The sequence below is a fragment of the Panthera tigris genome, chromosome A2 (genome assembly GCF_018350195.1).
Source record: "Panthera tigris isolate Pti1 chromosome A2, P.tigris_Pti1_mat1.1, whole genome shotgun sequence".
Classification (NCBI taxonomy): Eukaryota; Metazoa; Chordata; class Mammalia; order Carnivora; family Felidae; genus Panthera; species Panthera tigris.
Window position 1 is genome coordinate 24,700,860 of NC_056661.1, and position 18,069 is coordinate 24,718,928.

At 35.2% G+C, this 18,069-nt stretch overlaps 1 protein-coding gene across 6 annotated transcripts in view; it reads left to right on the forward strand.

The window, feature by feature from the left end:
- Positions 1 to 18,069, forward strand: part of CCDC66 (coiled-coil domain containing 66) — a 50,915-nt gene that overhangs the window by 23,833 nt on the left and 9,013 nt on the right. For all 6 annotated transcript variants that reach the window (XM_007084431.3, XM_042979190.1, XM_042979191.1 and 3 more), the window contains 6 exons: positions 4,076 to 4,207; positions 4,824 to 5,074; positions 5,289 to 5,373; positions 6,446 to 6,607; positions 9,535 to 9,679; positions 10,434 to 10,520. In XM_007084431.3, the coding sequence (XP_007084493.2) occupies positions 4,076 to 4,207; positions 4,824 to 5,074; positions 5,289 to 5,373; positions 6,446 to 6,607; positions 9,535 to 9,679; positions 10,434 to 10,520 (862 nt within the window). The remainder of the gene's footprint in view (positions 1 to 4,075; positions 4,208 to 4,823; positions 5,075 to 5,288; positions 5,374 to 6,445; positions 6,608 to 9,534; positions 9,680 to 10,433; positions 10,521 to 18,069) is intronic.

The following is an 18,069-nucleotide window of genomic DNA, read 5'->3' on the forward strand; positions in this document are numbered from 1 at the left end:
ACCAACAAAGAAAAAAAAGACAAACTGAAAAATAGACTCTTAATTATAGAGAACACACTAGTGGTTACCAGAGGGGGGATGGGTGAAATAGGTGGAGGGGATTAAGAGTATACTTGATGAGCACTGAGTAATGTGTAGAATTGTTGAATCACTATATTGTACATCTGAAACTAGTAGAACATTGTATGTTAACTATACTGGAGTTAAAAAACAAAACCCTAAAGCTAACATCCTAAGTGAGAAATTTTAGAAGTATTCCATAAAGAGATAAGATGTTCAAATTATTATTTGTTATTGATTGGTCCTAGCCAGTATAGCAAGACAAGGGGACAAAATTAAGTCATAAGAACTGGAAAAGAAAAAATAAAATTGTAATGATTTTTCATTTATATAGAAATAAAACCTAAAACATCTATGGACAAAAAGCGAGGATTAATAATTTGAAAGGCCATAAAATTTTAACAAATTTCATAGGTTCAGATTACACAGAATATGTTACCTGATCACAGTGGAATTAAGCTAGCTATCAGTAACAAATAGTAAAAAGAAAATTTCCAAATGTTTAATATTTAAGCAGTATAGTTCTGTATGAATGAAAAACAAAGTATATGAACTCTGAAAATGAAAATATTGCTTATAAAAACATGGGTTTTCTGTGCTTAGAGGTAAGTTTATAGACTTAAATGCATTTCTCGAAAAAGGAAGACTGGAAGACAAAACATTAATGATCTAAGTAATTCATTCAAGAAGTTAGAGAAAGAACAGCAAAAATTATACCCAAAACAAGTAGGAGGGAAATAAGATCAGAGTGGATATTAGTAAAATTAGAAATAAATATACAGAATTAAGAGATCAACAGTAGTCCTTTATAAAGGTGTTTAAATTGATAAACCCCTTGTGAAGACTGGCATGAGTGAAAAAGGGGATACCACTAAAGGGTCTATGGACATTAAAAAGGTAAGAATGGGAGCACCTGGTAGCTCAGTTGGTTGAGCATCTGATTTCAGCTTAGGTCATGGTCTCACGGATCGTGAGTTTGACCCCCACATTGGGCTCCCTGCTGCCAGTATGGAGCTTGCTTCAGATCCTCTGTCCCCCTCTCCCTCTACCCCTCCTAAGCTTGTGCTCACTCTTTCTCAAAAATAAGCTTAAAAAAAAGGTAAGAGAATACATGAACTTTTGTCAGTACGTTAGAGAATTTATGAAAATGGACAAAATATTAGAAAAAACAAATTACTAAAATTGACACATGAAATGGAAAATCTTGGTGAACCTATTTATTAAAGAGCTGGAATCCATCATTAAAAATCTCACAAAATAAACCCAAGGCCCAGACATTTTTATTGGTGAATTCTTCCACATAATTAAAGTAGAAGAGAAAGCTTTTCAAGGTTTATGAGAGTGGAATAAACAAAACCTGATACTCAAAGCTGATAAGACAAATATTTTGATATGAAAACTTGACAGTACAAGAAAGAGAAGAAGAATTTTAAATGGCACATCATGATGAGTTGGGTTTATTCAAGGAACACAGGCTGGGTTTAACATTCAGAAGTCAATGATACTCCCTTGTATTTTGAGGAATGACAGGTAGATTTAATCAAAGGGTTAAGATATAAAAATATGCTGACATCAAGGACACAACACTGGTGGCCCAAATGTCCACCAACTGATGAATGGATAAAGAAGGTGTGGTATATATTTATACATACACACACAATGGAATGCTACTTGGTGATGAAAAGTAATGGAACCTTGCTGTTTGCAACAATGTGGGTAGAACTGGAGGGTATTATGATAAGCGAAATAAGTCAATCAGAGAAAGATATCCTATGATTTCACTCATGTGCAATTTGAGAAACTCAACAGATGAGCATAGGGGAAGGGAAGGAAAAATAAGATAAAAACAAAGAGGGAGGCAAACCATAAGAGACTCTTAAATACAGAGAACGAAACTGAGGGTTGCTGGGGCGGGGCGGGAGGGTGGCAGTGGGTTAAATGGGTGATGGGCATTAAGGACGGTACTTTTGGGATGAGCACTGGGTGTCATATGTAAGAGATGAATCACTGGGCTCTACTGAAGCCAAGACTATATGTTAACTAACTTGAAAATAAATTTAAAAAGTTCTCTTTGGGGGCACCTGGGTGGCTTAGTTGGTTAAGTGTCTGACTTTGGCTCAGGTCACGATCTCAGGGTTTGTGGGTTTGCGCTTTCTCTCTCTCTCTCTAACTTTAAAAAGTACTCTGCGAATATTACTGTTAGATTATAAAATACATGGAGAAAATATTTGCAAATTACCTGATAAAGGGCTGTATCTAGACTATATCTTTTAAAACCCCGAAAATTTAGTAATTTTTAAAATTTCTTTAAGTTTATTTTGAGAGAGAGTGTGAGCAGGGGAGGGGCAGAGAGAGAATCCCAAGCAGGTTCTGTGCCATTAGCATAGAGCCTGACATGGGACTCAAACCCGTGAACCATGAGATCATGACCTGAGCTGAAATTAAGAGTTGGTTGCTCAACCGACTGAGCCACCCAGGTGCCCCAAGAGAAAATAATAATTTTAAGTGTTTCCTAGTAAGTTAGAGAAGTAAAACGAATTATTCAAGTGGTAAGGAAGTTATAAGACATCCTTGAGTAGGAAGTGGAAGACTGAATTAAAAACTGATTTTTTAAAAATTATTTTTTAATTTACATCCAAATTAGCATATAGTACAACAGTGATTTCAGGAGTAGATTCCTTAATGCCCCTTACCCTCCTCCCCCAGCCCATCCAGCAACCCTCTCTTTGTTCTCTATATTTAAGAGAAATGAACTCATTAAGTTTTCCATAGGGTTGTAAAGACACGTATACAAAACATTTTGTGAGTGGTTTTAGGAATTTTCAAGGGTAATTTTGACTTGTACCTAAAGTGAATAATTTGTAACTCGACTGAAATTTGAAACCACGTCTAGTTAAATCAGACTTAAACAGATGACAGAGTCTAAAATGATTGAGTGCCATGTTGAGAAAGTCTTGTAAGGAGGTAAAAAGGGACATTTGCTTCTTTTCCATTTTGATCTTCAAAATCATATTTCTAGAAATAGAATTGTTGAATTACTTGAAGATAATGCTTCTTTTGAAGTGACTCTTTTAGGCTTAAGGAAATGTGATGGTTTTTATCTCTTTAAAACATGTAAGAATACATGAGATACTAAAATTTTTTCTTGTATAAATATTTCCTTCCTTTAACTAAAGCAGTTTGTCAATTGCCATTGTTTCTGTTAAAAACAAAGGTAGAAAGTAGCATTATGAGATATATTGTGACTGTACTGGTCTATCAAGCTGTTTTTTTAAATTATGTCCTGCAGTTATTTCGTGTAACAGTACGTTTGTTACTTAGCTGGTGCATTTCAGGACAGTTTGAGTAGTATATATTATTTTCTTTTTGTTAGAGTATCCTAAATTTTCATAGATTAAGAAGCAACAACAAATTTTTATGCTACTATTTTAATTTTTGTTTTTTTCTTAGAATTCAAGGACTTAACCTAGACACAATATGTTTATCTTATTGAAACGTCATCTACTGTGATAAGGCTGTAGCAGTATAAATGGAAAAGAGGGATCTCTAGAGAGACATTGTGATTCAATAGAGAAAGCCTCTGGTACTCATATCTTCCTGGCTCTTGGTCCAGAGGCAGTATTTCCTGTGTTCTGAAGCCAGATGTAAAACAGTATTTTACATCTAACTTAAATGATCAGTAACTCCTTTCAAAGTCTAAATGAGACTATTAGGAAAAACTTTTAAAAATCTTATAATTATTTTAGAAAAAGAATTTTTTATTATAAAATTACTTTTTTTACATTTAGTTACCTTACTGTGTTCTCTACTTCTGTATGTTACAAGTATGATTCTAGAAATTGGAATAGATCTATTTAATTGTATAACTCAAATTTTTTTCTTTAAAATTATTGCTCCTCTTAGAGATCAGTGCCTTTCTGCTTAAATCTATATAAATTCTTGGCAAGATTTATAAATATAAAGTGGTTACAAAAAGAGAAGCGAACTTCAGCTAGTATCGATGACTCTTGTTTAGGAAGCAGTACCACTGGAGCACTCTTTCAATGCTGTGAAACAAGAACAGCAGAGAAAATGGATCGAAGATTTGAACAAACAAACAGAGGATGATCGGCAAAGAAAAACAGAGGAAAAAATTACATCTTCAAAGGTAAGGTGGCAAATATATGTGGATATAAAGGTGAAAAAAATAATTTCAAAGTCTTTAATCATAAACCTAAATATATCCTGAAACTATTTGACAAGACTACACTATACAAATTCTTACACAGTTGTTCTTCTGAAACTTTTATTGAACACATTTAGTAAGTGTGATTTTGCATAGCTTCTTAAAACTAACTTCTTAGGAATTTCCTAATTCTTTGAATTTCTCATGTTCTTGAAGCTAGTTACCGAAATGTATATGGAATCAATAAAGAATGTAGTTTCATTAATTTTATTCTTATTCTGTTCTGTGGTAACTTTTAAAAATCGTGTTTGAGGGGCGCCTAGGTGGCTCAGTCGGTTAACGATCCGACTCTTGATTTCGGCTCAGGTCAAACCATGATCTCATGGTTTGTGGGTTTGAGCCCTGCATCGTGCTGTGCACTGACAGTGTGGAACCAGCTTGGGATTCTGTCTCTCCCTCTCTCTGCACCCCCCCTCCCCTACAGAATAAACAAATAAACATTAAAAAAAATTTTTTTTTTAATTGTGTTTGTTGTATAGGACTTTATACATGTGAACAATTGGAAAAATTCTTAGTAATTCTTACTTATCATGATTAGGGTGAGGAACATGACAGATGGACAATGCATTTTTGTTCATTAAAGAACTATCCTGCTTCTCAGTCTCAACTCTCCTCTCGGTCAACATACAACCAACCAGAGTACTTCTGTGTCTCTCCGGAGACTCAGGAACTGGCTGATATCAACAGTGTTTATACACCTATGAGTGGAAGCCACGTTGAACCTTCAGAGGAGGAACATATAGCAAAACCCCTTAGAGATACAACTATGGCAAACACTCAGAAAACGAAGTAAGTTTATTCTTCAGTATTGATGTTTAAGAAAGTCTGTGCTTTATTAAAAGAGCTGTTGTTATATTTATAATATGTCTTAATTGATTTTAGGTTTGGTATTTTTGTTTAAAGTATAAATGAATAGTGGATATATCTGAAACAAAAGTGATTTAGCACCTTGTTAAACCCACCTTTTGGGGGTTTTGAATAGCTAAAGTGTCTGTCTTGCCAGTTTTCTCCGTTCTATGACTGCTCTCTTGGACCCAGCTCAGATTGAAGAACGTGACAGGCGACGACAAAAACAGTTAGAACATCAGGTATTGCACTGTAAAATATTGTTCTTTGCCTTAATAAATAATAGTCATAGCCAGTGGATGCCTAAATAAATGGCAGTTAAAATTTCAGTGTAAATGTGTAGCACAGGCCCTGTCCAATCCTGTGATAAATCTAATTCTTACTTCAACTGGCATTATATTAAAATTACATTCATGCTAAGAACTAGACAGTATCATGTAGTACAGCCAGCCACCTGCCTGCCAGAAGAGGTCTTTAATATGTAAGTTGCACATATGAAATGGCACTAAGTCTTAAGTTAGTATTGGTTATTTTTTTTCATTGGTTTAGTTCTCCTGAATTCTGTTCAGGATAAGAATTAGTTCTTTGTAAGGGAATTATATAGGGCATTGAAGTAGAATTCTGATTGAGAAATCTAGCAGACAACGTAAGAAAGGAGACTAAGATTTAATTTCTCTTCTAATTTTAGTCTAACACTAAAGGGACTTAAAATTCTGAATAATTCTTTAAAATCACTGATACATGAAGAATTCAGTTTAATTAAAAATGTTACTCTTGGGGTGTGTGGATGGCTCAGTCGATTGAACGTCTGACTTTGGCTCAGGTTATGATGTCAGGGTTTGTGAGTTTGAGTCCTGCGTCGGGCTCTGTGCTGACAGCTCAGAGCCTGGAGCCTGCTTCAGATTCTGTGTCTCCCTCGCTGTCTGCCCCTCCCCCACTTGTGCTCTTTCTCTCTCTCTCAAAAATAAGTATTACAAACTTTTTTTAATAATGTTACTCTTAGTTTAGTGAACAGACATTTATAGAGTATCTGTTGCTTACCAGGCATTATGCTAAGCACTAAGCACTCAGCTGTTTCTGGATTAGTTCTTCTAACAGCCCTCCTGGGGTTAAAGAAAAAGCATATGTAGAACTTGACAGATGAGATGGGAGAAATAGATTGGGAATTTGACAATTTAACTTTACTTATATATGTAATGCTGTATTGTGTATCATCTGATACTGATAAGCTTATTTTAGGAATATAAACAAATGCTAAAAATGGATTTTTTTAATTTGTAACAGTAATTTGTGTCATTTATGATTTATGACCAGAAAGCTATCACTGCTCAGGTAGAGGAGAAACGCAGGAAGAAACAGCTGGAAGAACAGCAAAGAAAGAAGGAAGAACAAGAAGAGGAGTGTCGCTTAGCACGGGAGCGAGAAGAAATGCAGAAGCAGTATGAAGAAGACATACTTAAGCAAAAACAAAAGGAAGTAAGTATTTATATATTAAAAAAATTTTTTTATTGAAATACAGTTGACACACAATGGTAGTTTCAACTATACAAAATAGTGATTCAGCAGTCCTGTATGTTATGTGTGTTCACAAGTGTAGCTACCATCTGTCATCATACACACTATTAGGGTACCATTGACTATATTCCCTATGTTGTAGCTTTCATCCCCATGACTTATTCGTTACATAACTGGAAGCCTGTTCCTTCCACTCCTCTTCACCCGTTTACTGACTCCATCCTACTACCAGTTTGTGGGGCTGTTTTTGTGTTTGTGTGGGGTTTTTTGTTTTGCTTTTCATTTAATATTTTTTAGATTCCACATGTAAGTGACTTCATATGGTATTTGTCTTTCCCATCTGACTTATTTTGCTTAGCATGATACCCTCTAGGTCCATGCATGTTAGTGCAAATGTCAAGATCTCATTCTTTCTTATGGTCGAATAAAATATAGAATATGTATACACCACATCTTCTTTATCCATTCATCTACCTATGGATACTTCGGTTGCTTCCATATTTTAGCTGTTGTAAATAATGCTGCAATAAACATAGGAGTGCATATCTCTCTTGTTTCCTCAGGCAGATACTCAGTAGTGGAATTATTGGATTGTATGGTAGTGCTATTTTTAGTTTTTTGAGGAAAGTTCATACTGTTCCGCAGTGGCTGTACCGATTTCCATTCTCACCAACAGTGTATGAAAGTTCCCTTTTCTCTACATCCTCACCAACACTTGTTATTTCTTATCTTTTTGATATTAACCAGTCTGACCAATGTGAGATGGTATAATTATGGTTTTGATTTGCATTTCCCTGTCGTTGAGCATCTTTTCCTGTGTTTGTTGGTCATCTGTGTCTTTGGAAAAACCTCTATTTGAATCTTCTGCCCTTTTTTAAAAAAATCAAGTTATTTGAGGTTTAGGTTGTTGTTGTATAACTTCTTTATGTATTTTGGATATTAACTCTTTTTCACATACATTGTTTATAGATAACCCTCGCATTCAGTAAGTTGCCTTTTGTGGATGGTCAGAACTATTTTATTTTGATGTAATCCCAACAGTTTATTTTTACTTTTGTTTCTGTAGCTTGAGGAGACATATCTAGAAAATTGTTGCTAAGGTCAGTGTCCAAAAGGTTACTACCTATGTTTCTTTAAGGAGTTTTATGGTTTTAGGTCTCACAATTTAGATCTGTAATCCATTTTGAGTTTATTTTTGTGTATGGTGAAGGAAGTGGTCCAGTTTCATTCTTGTGCTTGTAACTGTCCAGTTTTCCCAGCACTATTTGTTGAAGTGACTTCTTTTTCCCATTGCATATTCTTGCCTCTGTTGTAGATTAGTTGACCATATTAAGCATGGTTTTATTCCTGGGTGCTCTATCCTCTTTGATCTCTGTCTGTTTTGTGCCATTACTATCCTATTTTGATTACTAAAGCTTTGTAGTATATATACTTCAAATCTGAGATTGTGATACCTTTAGTTTTGTTCTTCTTTCTCAAATTACATTGGCTATTTGGGATCCTTTGTGGTTCCATACAAGTTTTAGGATTATTTGTTCTAGTTCTGGGAAAAATACTATTGGTGTTTTGATAGGGACTGCATTGAATCTGTAGATTGCTTTGGATAGAATGGACTTTTAGCAGTGTTAATTCTTCCAGTCCATGAACATGGTAATATTTACATTATAAATAATATTTTAGAGTAAAGAATGGATTTTTTTAAGCTTATTTATTTTGAGAAAGAAAGCATGTTTGAGTGGGGGAGGGGCAGAAAGAAGGGGAGAGAGCAGCCCAAGCAGGCTCCATAAGTAGCACAGAGCCTGATGTAGGGCTTGATCTCACAATGGTAAGATCATGACCTGAACCAAAATCAGGAGTCCGATGCTTAACTAACTGAGCCACCCAGGTGCCCCAGTAAGAGTCTTTTCAAAAAGAGTAGCTCTCTGGTTAGCTAGGAAAACATCTCTGTTAAGTGGCACAGACAGCATAGGTATGGTTGTGTCAAGTACCATGTCATACAGTGACATTTGATTGCCAAGGATTTGGGAGGTTTAGAGAAGAGCCTTAGAGCCTTTTCTCTGGAGCTGGGAGATGGGTCTAAGAGCCTGCATTTTCTTGATTTTTCCCATTTGCAGCCTTCACTCCATACTTAGCTGATGAAACAGCATATGGTCGGGGTTCTAATTTGATTATGTTGAATAGGCTGAGCTAACTACTCCTATGAAATAACTGTATACATGAAAAAAATCTAAGTATCACGTGCTTGAATTGCAAGAAATGGCCATAAACCTTATAGGTTTTTTTTGTTTTTATTTTAAAAAAGTTTTTTAATGTTTATTTAGTATTGAGAGAGAGAGAGAGAGAGAGAGAGGGACAGCACAAGCAGAGGAGGGCAGAGAGAGAGAGAGGGAGACAGAATCCAAAGCAGGCTCTAGGGTCCGAGCTGACAGCACAGAGCCTGCCTGATGTGGGGCTCAAACTCACAAACTGTGAGATCATGACCTGAGCCAGAGTCGCTTAACCGACTAAGCCCCCCAGGCGCCCCATATAAACCTTGTGTTCTACATCTTACTCTTATGTAAGCTTTGTAGTTTTTTTTTTTTTTTTTTTTTTTTTTTTTTTTTTTTTACTCTTAATGGAATTGACCATTGGTTTTAGAAGCTTTCAAAACTTTATTATAAATTTGAGTGGGTAAAAGTGTTCTTAAATTTGTGATCTAATACAGATAAAAAGATATTAAATACAGAGAAAAGATACTAAAATGTGAGCTTCAAAAGGGAAGGAACTTTGCCCAGACTGTTCTCCCAATATCTTGAATAGTGTCTGACACATAGTAGCTTATCTACTCAGAATTGTCAAGTCTGTACGTGTTTGATAATTGTATTTAATACCTTTGTGCACCTCAATAGGAAATCATGGCTCTCAAGACAAATGAGCTATTCCAGACAATGCAAAGAGCACAAGAGCTAGCACAGAGACTGAAACAGGAACAGAGAATCCGAGAATTGGCTCAAAAGGGACATGACACTTCTGGATTGATTAAAAATCTTGGCGGTAAGCGCTTCACTAGTATTTTACTTATGGGGTGCCTGGGTGTCTCAGTCGGTTGAGAGTCCATCCAACTCTTGATCTCGCTTTACCCCATGACTCACATTTCATGGAATTGAACCCTGCGCTGGGCTCGGTATTCTCTCTCTCTCTCTCTCTCTCTCTCTCTCTCTCTGCCTCTCCCCTGCTCATGCACCATGCTCTCTCTAAATAAATAAACTTAAAAATAATAAAATAATTAAAAAGAATTTTACTTACAGTATCTTTTGAAGATGCTTTTAAGTAATTTCTTATTTTTAGTGCCTAACACACCTATTAACTAAATGTTTTTTAAGGAATTTCAGACTTTGAGCTATTGGAACTCTATAATGCTTTTTTTATTTGAGAAATCGCCTTAAGAGTATACTAAATGTTACATTTTCTAGTAATCTTAAATTCTCTTTATGTTTTGCTCGCAGTAGGGAAAATGTTTGCTTTTTTACCCAGTTTTTGGAGAAAAATATTAAGTGATCTCCCTAAAATTCAATAACAGATAAAAATGCAGGTAAGTTTTTGTAAGAAACTTTAGGATAGCCCTTTTAAATTTGTATTGCAGTGTTCACACTTCCTGATTACACCAAACGTCTTCTTTGTATTTAGTTGCTGCTATACATAATTTCTGTTAATATTTCTGAAGTGTCATTATGTTGGATAACATATTTCTCTTGTCAGTTAATACAAGTGGAATATAATGAATCTACTAACAACATTTCAAATTTAGGACATGGCTTGGATGATGTCAGTGATAAAATGAATATATGTATCAACTCTACAACCTCTCCCAAAAAGGACACTGCTGTGCAAACAGGTATTTGTTTAAAAGTTGTGATTTGGTTTAAGATATACTTAAAATTAACATCACAGTTAGAATTAAGCTCAATTTAAAATTGAGCTCAATTTAAAATTCATTTAAAAAAATGAAAGGAATTCAAGGTTTTCAGTAAAAATAAGAAAATAAAGGGATCTCTTGGCTTTTCATTTCTTTGTAACAGCTTTATTGAGATATAACTCAGATAACATAAAATTACCTCTTTTAAAGAATACAATGCAATGTGTTTTTTCTAGAGTACAATTAGAGTATATTTAGAGTTGTGCAACCATCTCCACAATTTTAGAACACTTTTATAACTCCAGAAAGAACCTCTGTATTCATCAGCAGCTTTTGTCCACTTCCTCCCTCCTCTCTAGTCATAGGCAACCACTAATCTACTTTCTGTTACTCTAGATTTGTCTGTCCTAGACATTTCACATAATTGGAATCATACCATATGTGGTGTTTTGTGTCTGGATTATTTCTTTGCATAATGTTTTAAGGTTCAGCATGTTATAGCGTGTACTTCATTCTTTTTTATCATTGAATAATATCCCATTTTGTGCATATACCACATTTTGTTTATTCCTTCATCAGTTGATGGACTTTTTGGTTAATTACACTTTTTAATTACAGATATGCTATGAACACTCATGCAGAACTTACGTAGACCTGTATTTTCAGGTTTCCTGGGAGAAAAGAGTAACATTGCTGAGTCATATATAACCAACTTTATGTTTAGCATTTGAGGAACTACAAAACCATTTTCCAAACAACTGTATCATTTTATATTTCCATCAGCAGTGTATGAGGGTTTCAGTTTTTCTGCATGTTCCCCTGCACTTATTCTCATGGTAGTGAAGTGGTATGTCATTGTGGTTTTGATCTGCATTTCCCCAGTGACTAATGATGTTGAACATCTTTGTTATGTGTTCATTTTAAATTTTAAAAAGTTGATAAGGTAATATCCATGTTGGATATTATTATCAGAGATCTCCATGCTTACTGTGAATCCTTTCCTCTTTATCTTTCTAGGAAAAATTTTTTTAATATAATTTTTTTAATGTTTAATTTTGGGAGAGAGAGTGTGCACGGGAGCGTGTGCGGGGGAGGGGCAGAGAGAGAGGGAGACACAGAATCCAAAGCAGGTTCTGGGGTCTGAGCTGCCAGCACAGAACCCGACATGGGGCTCGAACTCACTAACTGTGCGATCATGACCTGAGCCGAAGTCAGACACTTAAGCGAGTGAGCCACCCAGGCGTCCCTCTTCCTGGGAATTTTTTATGAACTTGCAGGAAACCCCTTTATCTTTTCACCTTTTTAAATTGAGATATAGTTGACATATAACATTTTTTCAGTTGTACAATAGTGATTCTATATTTGTATATGTTGAAAAATGATCACAGTAAGTCTAATTAGCAGTTTCACCATCGATTACAGAATTTTTTCTTGTGATGAGAACTTTTAAGATTTACTCGCAACTTTCAAATATAGAATTATTTTTAACTATAGTCACTGTGTTGTACATTACATCCCAAGACATATAACTGGAGTTTGTACCTTTTGACCGTTCACCCATTTTGCCCTTCCTTTTACCCCAACTGCTGCTCTTGGCAACAGTATCTGTACCTATGAGCTTCTGGATATATATATATATATTTTTTTTTTGACTATGCGTGGTTTTTTAAGATTCCACATAGAAGTAAGATCATTATGCTATTTGTCTTTCTCTTTTTTCACTTAGCATAATACTCTCAGGGTCCATCCATGTTGTCACAAATGGCAAGATTTCATTTGTTTTTATGGCCTGATAATATTCTTGTGTGTGTGTGTGTGTGTGTGTGTGTGTGTGTGTGTGTGTGTGTACGTACACACACTACATTTTCTTTATATTTGTCCGACACTTAATGTTGCTTCCTTGTCTTCACTATTGTAAATAATGCTGCAGTGAACATGGGAGTATATATATCTTTTTGAGTTAGTGTTTTTGTTTCTTTCAGTTAAATACCCTGAAGTGGAATTGCTGGATCATGTGGTAGTTCTACTTTTAATTTTTTGAGAAACCTTTGTACTGTTTTCCATAGTAGAAATGTACCAATTTATAATTCTCACAGTGCATGAAAATTCCCTTTTCTCCGCATCTTTGCCAACTCTGGTCATTTCTTGTCTTTTTGGTACTCCCATTCTGATTGGTTAAAGGCCATGTCTCATTGTGGTTTTTATTTCCTGATGGTCAGTGGTGTTGAGTATCTTTTCATGTAGCTGTTGGCCATCAGTAGGTTGTCTTTGGAAAATCATTCAGATCTTCTGCCCATTATTTATTTATTTATTTGTTATTGTTTCATTAAAAAAAATGTTAATGTTTATTCTTGAGAGAGAGACAGACAGAGACAGAGTGTGGGTGGGGGAGGGTCGGAGAGAGAGGGAGACACAGAATCTGAAGCAGGCTCCAGGCTCTGAGCTGTCAGCACAGAGCCTGACGCGGAGCTCGAACTCACAAACTGTGAGATCATGACCTGAGCTGAAGTCAGACGCCTAACCGACTGAGCCTCCCAGGTGCCCCTGTCCATTTTAAATCAGATTATGGTTTTGCTTTTGCTATTGCATTGTATGAGTTCTTTGTATTTTGGATATTAACCTCTTATCAGATTCATTGTTTGCAAATATTTTCTTCCTTCAGTAGGTTGCCTTTTCAGTGTTTTGATCGTTTCTTTTGCCCTTTGCTATGAAGAATGTTTTTAGTTTGATGTAGTCTTGTTTACTTTTACTTTTGTTGCCTTTGCTTTTGGACTCAGATTCAAAAAATCATCGCCAAGACCAGTGTCAAGGAGTTTATTGCCTGTGTTTTTATTTTTAGGAGTTTTATAGTTTTAGGTCATACATTCAAGTTTTTAATCCATTTTGAGTTAATTTTTGTGTATAGTGTAAGATAGTGGTCTGGTTTCATTATTTTGCAATTGACTGTCCAGTTTTCCCAGCACTATTCATTGAAGAGACTGTCCTTTCCCTATTATGTATTTTTTGGCTCCTTTGTTGTCAATTAAATGACTGTATAAGCATGGGTTTATTTCTGGGCGCCCAGTTCTTTTGATCTGTATCTGTTTTTATGTCAGTACCTTACTCTTTTGATGACTATAGCTTTGTAATATAATTTGAAATCAGGTGGTGTGATGCCTCCACCGTATTCTTTTTCAAGCTTACTTTGGCTATTTGGGGTGCTTTTGTAGTTCCATAGAAATTTTGGCATTGTTTATTTCTGTGAAACATGCCATTGGAATTTTGATAGGGATTGCACTGAATTTGCAGATTGCTTTGGACAGTACAGACATTTTAAGAATGTTATTAATTCTTCCAGTGAGTATGGAATATCTTTTCCATTTGTGTGTTCTTCTTCAGTTTCTTTTAGTAACATCTTATAGTTTTCAGTGTGCAGGTCTTTCACCTCCTTGGTTGAATTTATTCCTAGGTATTTATTTTTGATGCAATTGCAAATGGGATTGGTTTCTTAATTTCTCTAATAGTATTAGTGTATAGAAATGCAACACATTTTTGTATATTAATTTTATGTCCTGCACCTTACAGAATTTGTATTTTTCTGACAGATTTTGGTAGAGTCTTTAGGATTTTCTGTGTATAATATGTCATCTGCAAATAGTGACAGTTTTACTTCTTCTTTTCCAGTTTGGATGCCTTTTATTTTGTTTTTCTTGCCTAATTGCAATGACTTGGATTTCCAGTACTATGTTGAATAACAGTGGGGAGAGTAGACATCCTTATCTTGTTCTTTATCTTAGAAAAAACTTTCATCTTTTCACTGCTGAGTGTGATGTTAGCTGTTTACTTGACATATATGGCCTTATTATGTTGAAGTGTATTCCCTTTATACTCTCTGTATAAGAGTTTTTATCATAAATGGATGTTGAGTTTTGCTTTTTCTGCATCCATTGAGATGATCATATGATCTTTATCTTTCATTTTGTTAATATGTTGTATCTCATTGATTTATTTGCAGATGTTGGAACATCCTTGCATCCCTGGAATAAATCCTACTTGATCATGGTGTATGATCCTTTTAATGTATTGTTGAATTCTGTTTGCTGATATTTTGTTGAGTTTTTTGCATCTATATTTGTCACGGGTATTGGCCTATAATTTTCTTGTGGCATTCTTCTCTGATTTTGGTATTGGGGTGATGCTGGTCCCATAAAATGAGTTTGGAAGTGTTCCCTCTTCTGTTTTTTGGAATAGTTTGAGGATTGGTTACTAATTCTTCTTTGAATGCAGGGTAGAATTCACTAGTGATTCCATCTGGTCCTGGACTTTTGTTTATAGGGAGGTTTTTTTTTTGTTTTGTTTTGTTTTTTTATTACGGATTCTCCTTACTAGTAATAGGTCTGTTCACATTTTCTATTTCTGCATCATTTAGTCTCGATAGGTTGTATGTTTCTAGGAATTTATCCATTTGTTCTAGGTTGTCAAATTTGTTGGTGTGTAGTTGTTCATAGTATTATGATCCTTTGTATTTCTGTGGTGTCAGTTGTAATGTCTCCTCTTTCATTCTGATTTTTGAATCCTTATTTTTCTTGATGATTCTAGCAAAAGTTTGTCAGTTTTGTTTATCTTTTCCAAAAATCAGCTCTTAGTTTCACTGATACTGTCTATTGTTTTTATAGTCTCCACTTCCTTTTTTCCCCCCTCTGATCTTTGTTATTTCCTTCCTTGTACTGAATTTGGTTGGTCTTCTTTTTCCTTGAGATTTAAAGTTATGTTGCTTATTTTTCTTGTTTCTTGATGTAGGCATTTATCACGATGAACTTCACTTCCCTCTTAGAACTGCTTTTACTGCATCCCATAAGTTTTGATGTTGTATTTCCATTTTAATTTGTCTCGACATTTTTTTATTTCTCTTTTGGTGATTGGACTCCTTAATTTAATCTCCACAGAATTATGAATTTTCCAGTTTTCTTCATGTAATTATTAATTTCTCGTTTCATATCATTGTGGTTGGGAAAACTGTGTAGATATTAATTGAAATTTCATGAATTTATTTTATTAAGACTTGTCTTGTGGCCTAACATGATCTAGCCTGGAGAATGTTCTATGTGTACTTGTGAAGAATGTGTTTTCTGTTGCTTTTTATATCGAATGTTCTGAATATATGTGTGAAGTTCATCTAGTCTAACATTTAAGGCCTTTGTTTTTTTACTTTCTGTTTGGATGATCTATTCAGATATATGTGGGGTTTTAAAGTTTCCTGTTGTACTGCTGTTTATGCCTGTTAATACTTGCTTTATATATATACATGTATTTAGGTGCTCACGTGTTGAGTGTATAAATATTTACAAATGTTACATTCTCTTGTGGATTGACCTCTATCAGTATGTAATGCCCTTCTTTGTCTCTTTATTGGAGTCTTTGTTTTAAAGTCCATTTTGTTTGATATAAGTGTGGCTACCTTCAATTTCTTTTATTGTCCATTTGCATGGAACATCTTTTCTCATCCCTTATTTTCAATCTATGTGTCCTTCCGAAGGGAGTCTCTTTATAGGCAGCATTTAGTTAGGTCTTATTTTTTTTTTTTTTTTTTATCCATTCACCCATTCCATGTCTTTTGATCTGGAAAATTTAGTACATTTACATTGAAAGGAATTATTGGCAGGTGTATATATATTGCCATTTTTTTCATTGTTTTCTAGTTCCTTTTTGCTTCTCTTCCTTTGTTTTGATGACTTTAATGGTATTGTTAGATTCTTTTCTTGATCTTTTGTGACTCTGTCCTTTGTGTATCTACTGTAGGTTTTTACTTTGTGGTTAACATTAGGTTTACATACAGTGTAACTTAGAACAGTGTGTTTTAAGTTGGTAACAATTTAAGTTTTAACATATTCTAAAGCTCTACATTTTTACCCCCCTCCCTCATATTTTGTTTCTGGTGGCACATTTTGCATCTTTTTATCTTTTGTATCCCTAACTAGTTATTCCAGTTATGGTGATTTTTACTACTTCAGTGTTTTCAAATTTTTTTTTTTAATGTTTATTCATTGTTGAGAGAGAGAGAGAGAGAGAGAGAGAGAGAGGGAGGGAGGGAGGGAGGGAGGGAGGGAGGGGGAGAGGGCGGGCAGAGAGAGGAGACACAGAATCTGAAGCAGGCTCCAGGCTCCGAGCTGTCAGCACAGAGCCCAACGTGGGGCCTGAACTCATGAACTGTGAGATCATGACCTCAGCCGAGGTTGGATGCTTAACCTACTGAGCCACCCAGGCGCTCCTATTGTTTCAGGGTTTCAGCCTTTAGACTGGTCTTATAAATGATTAAGCTACTACTTTTATTTTGTATTAATGTTTACTAGTGAGATTTTTAGTTTTCCATTTGTTGTTGATTAGTGTTTCTTTTACATTCCTTTTAAGTCTGGTTTAGTGGTGATGAACTTTTATGTTTTGCTTGTCTAGAAAGTAAATTCTTTAATTCTGAATGATAACTTTGCCACGTACATTATTCCTGGTTGGAAGTTTTTTCTTTTGGCACTTTGAATATATTGAGTCCCTGCCTTCTGGCCTAAAGAATTTCTGCTGAAAAATTTCATGTAGTCTTTAGGAGGGTTCCTTGTATGTAACAAGTTGTTTTCTCACCATTTTTAAGATTTGCTCCTTGTTAACATTTCAATTATAATGTATCTTTGTGATGGTTTCTTTGTTTTTATCTAATTTTGAATTCTCTGGGCTTCCTGTATCTGTATATCTATTTCTTCTCCAGGTTAGGAGATGTTTTTTTCTCCTAGAAGTTTTCTGCCCCTTTCTCTTCTTCCAGGATTCCATCATATAATGTGAATATTAGTCTGTTTGATGTTGTCCCATAAGTTCCTTGAGCTATCTTCACTTTTATTTGTTTTTGGGTTCACTGATCTTTTTTTCTGCTTCATCTTGTCTGCTGTACCCTTCTCGTGTATGTTTCAGTACAGTTATTCCTCAGCTCTGTGACTTCTGTTTGGTACTTTGATACTTACATTTATTTTCTTTTTGAAGTTTTCCTTGCTTATCCATTCTTTTGAGTTCTGTGAGCATCTTTATCATTACTTTGAACTCTATCAGGTAAATTACTTTTTTTTTTTTTTTTTAAGTTTGTTTATTTTGAGGGGCACCTGGGTGGCTCATTAAGTTGGGCATCTGACTTTGGCTCAGGTCATGAACACAGGTCTGTGCTGGCAGCTCAGAGCCTGGAGCCTGCTTCAGATTCAGTCTCCAGCTCTCTCTGCCCCTCTCCCGCTCATGCTCTCTCTCTTGCTCTCAAAATATAAACAAACATTAAAAAAAATTTTTTTAAGTTTATATTTTGAGAGAGAGAACCTGTGGGGGAGGGGCGGAGAGAGGGGACAGAGGATATGAAGCAGGCTCTTTGCTGAAAGCAGTGAGTTTGACCCCTGTGTCAGGCTCTGTGCTGACAGCTTGGAGCCTGGAGCCTGCTTCAAATTCTCTGTCTCCCTCTCTCACTGCCCCTAGCCTGTTCATGCTCTCTCTCTCAAAAATAAATAAACATTAAAAAAAAAGGGGG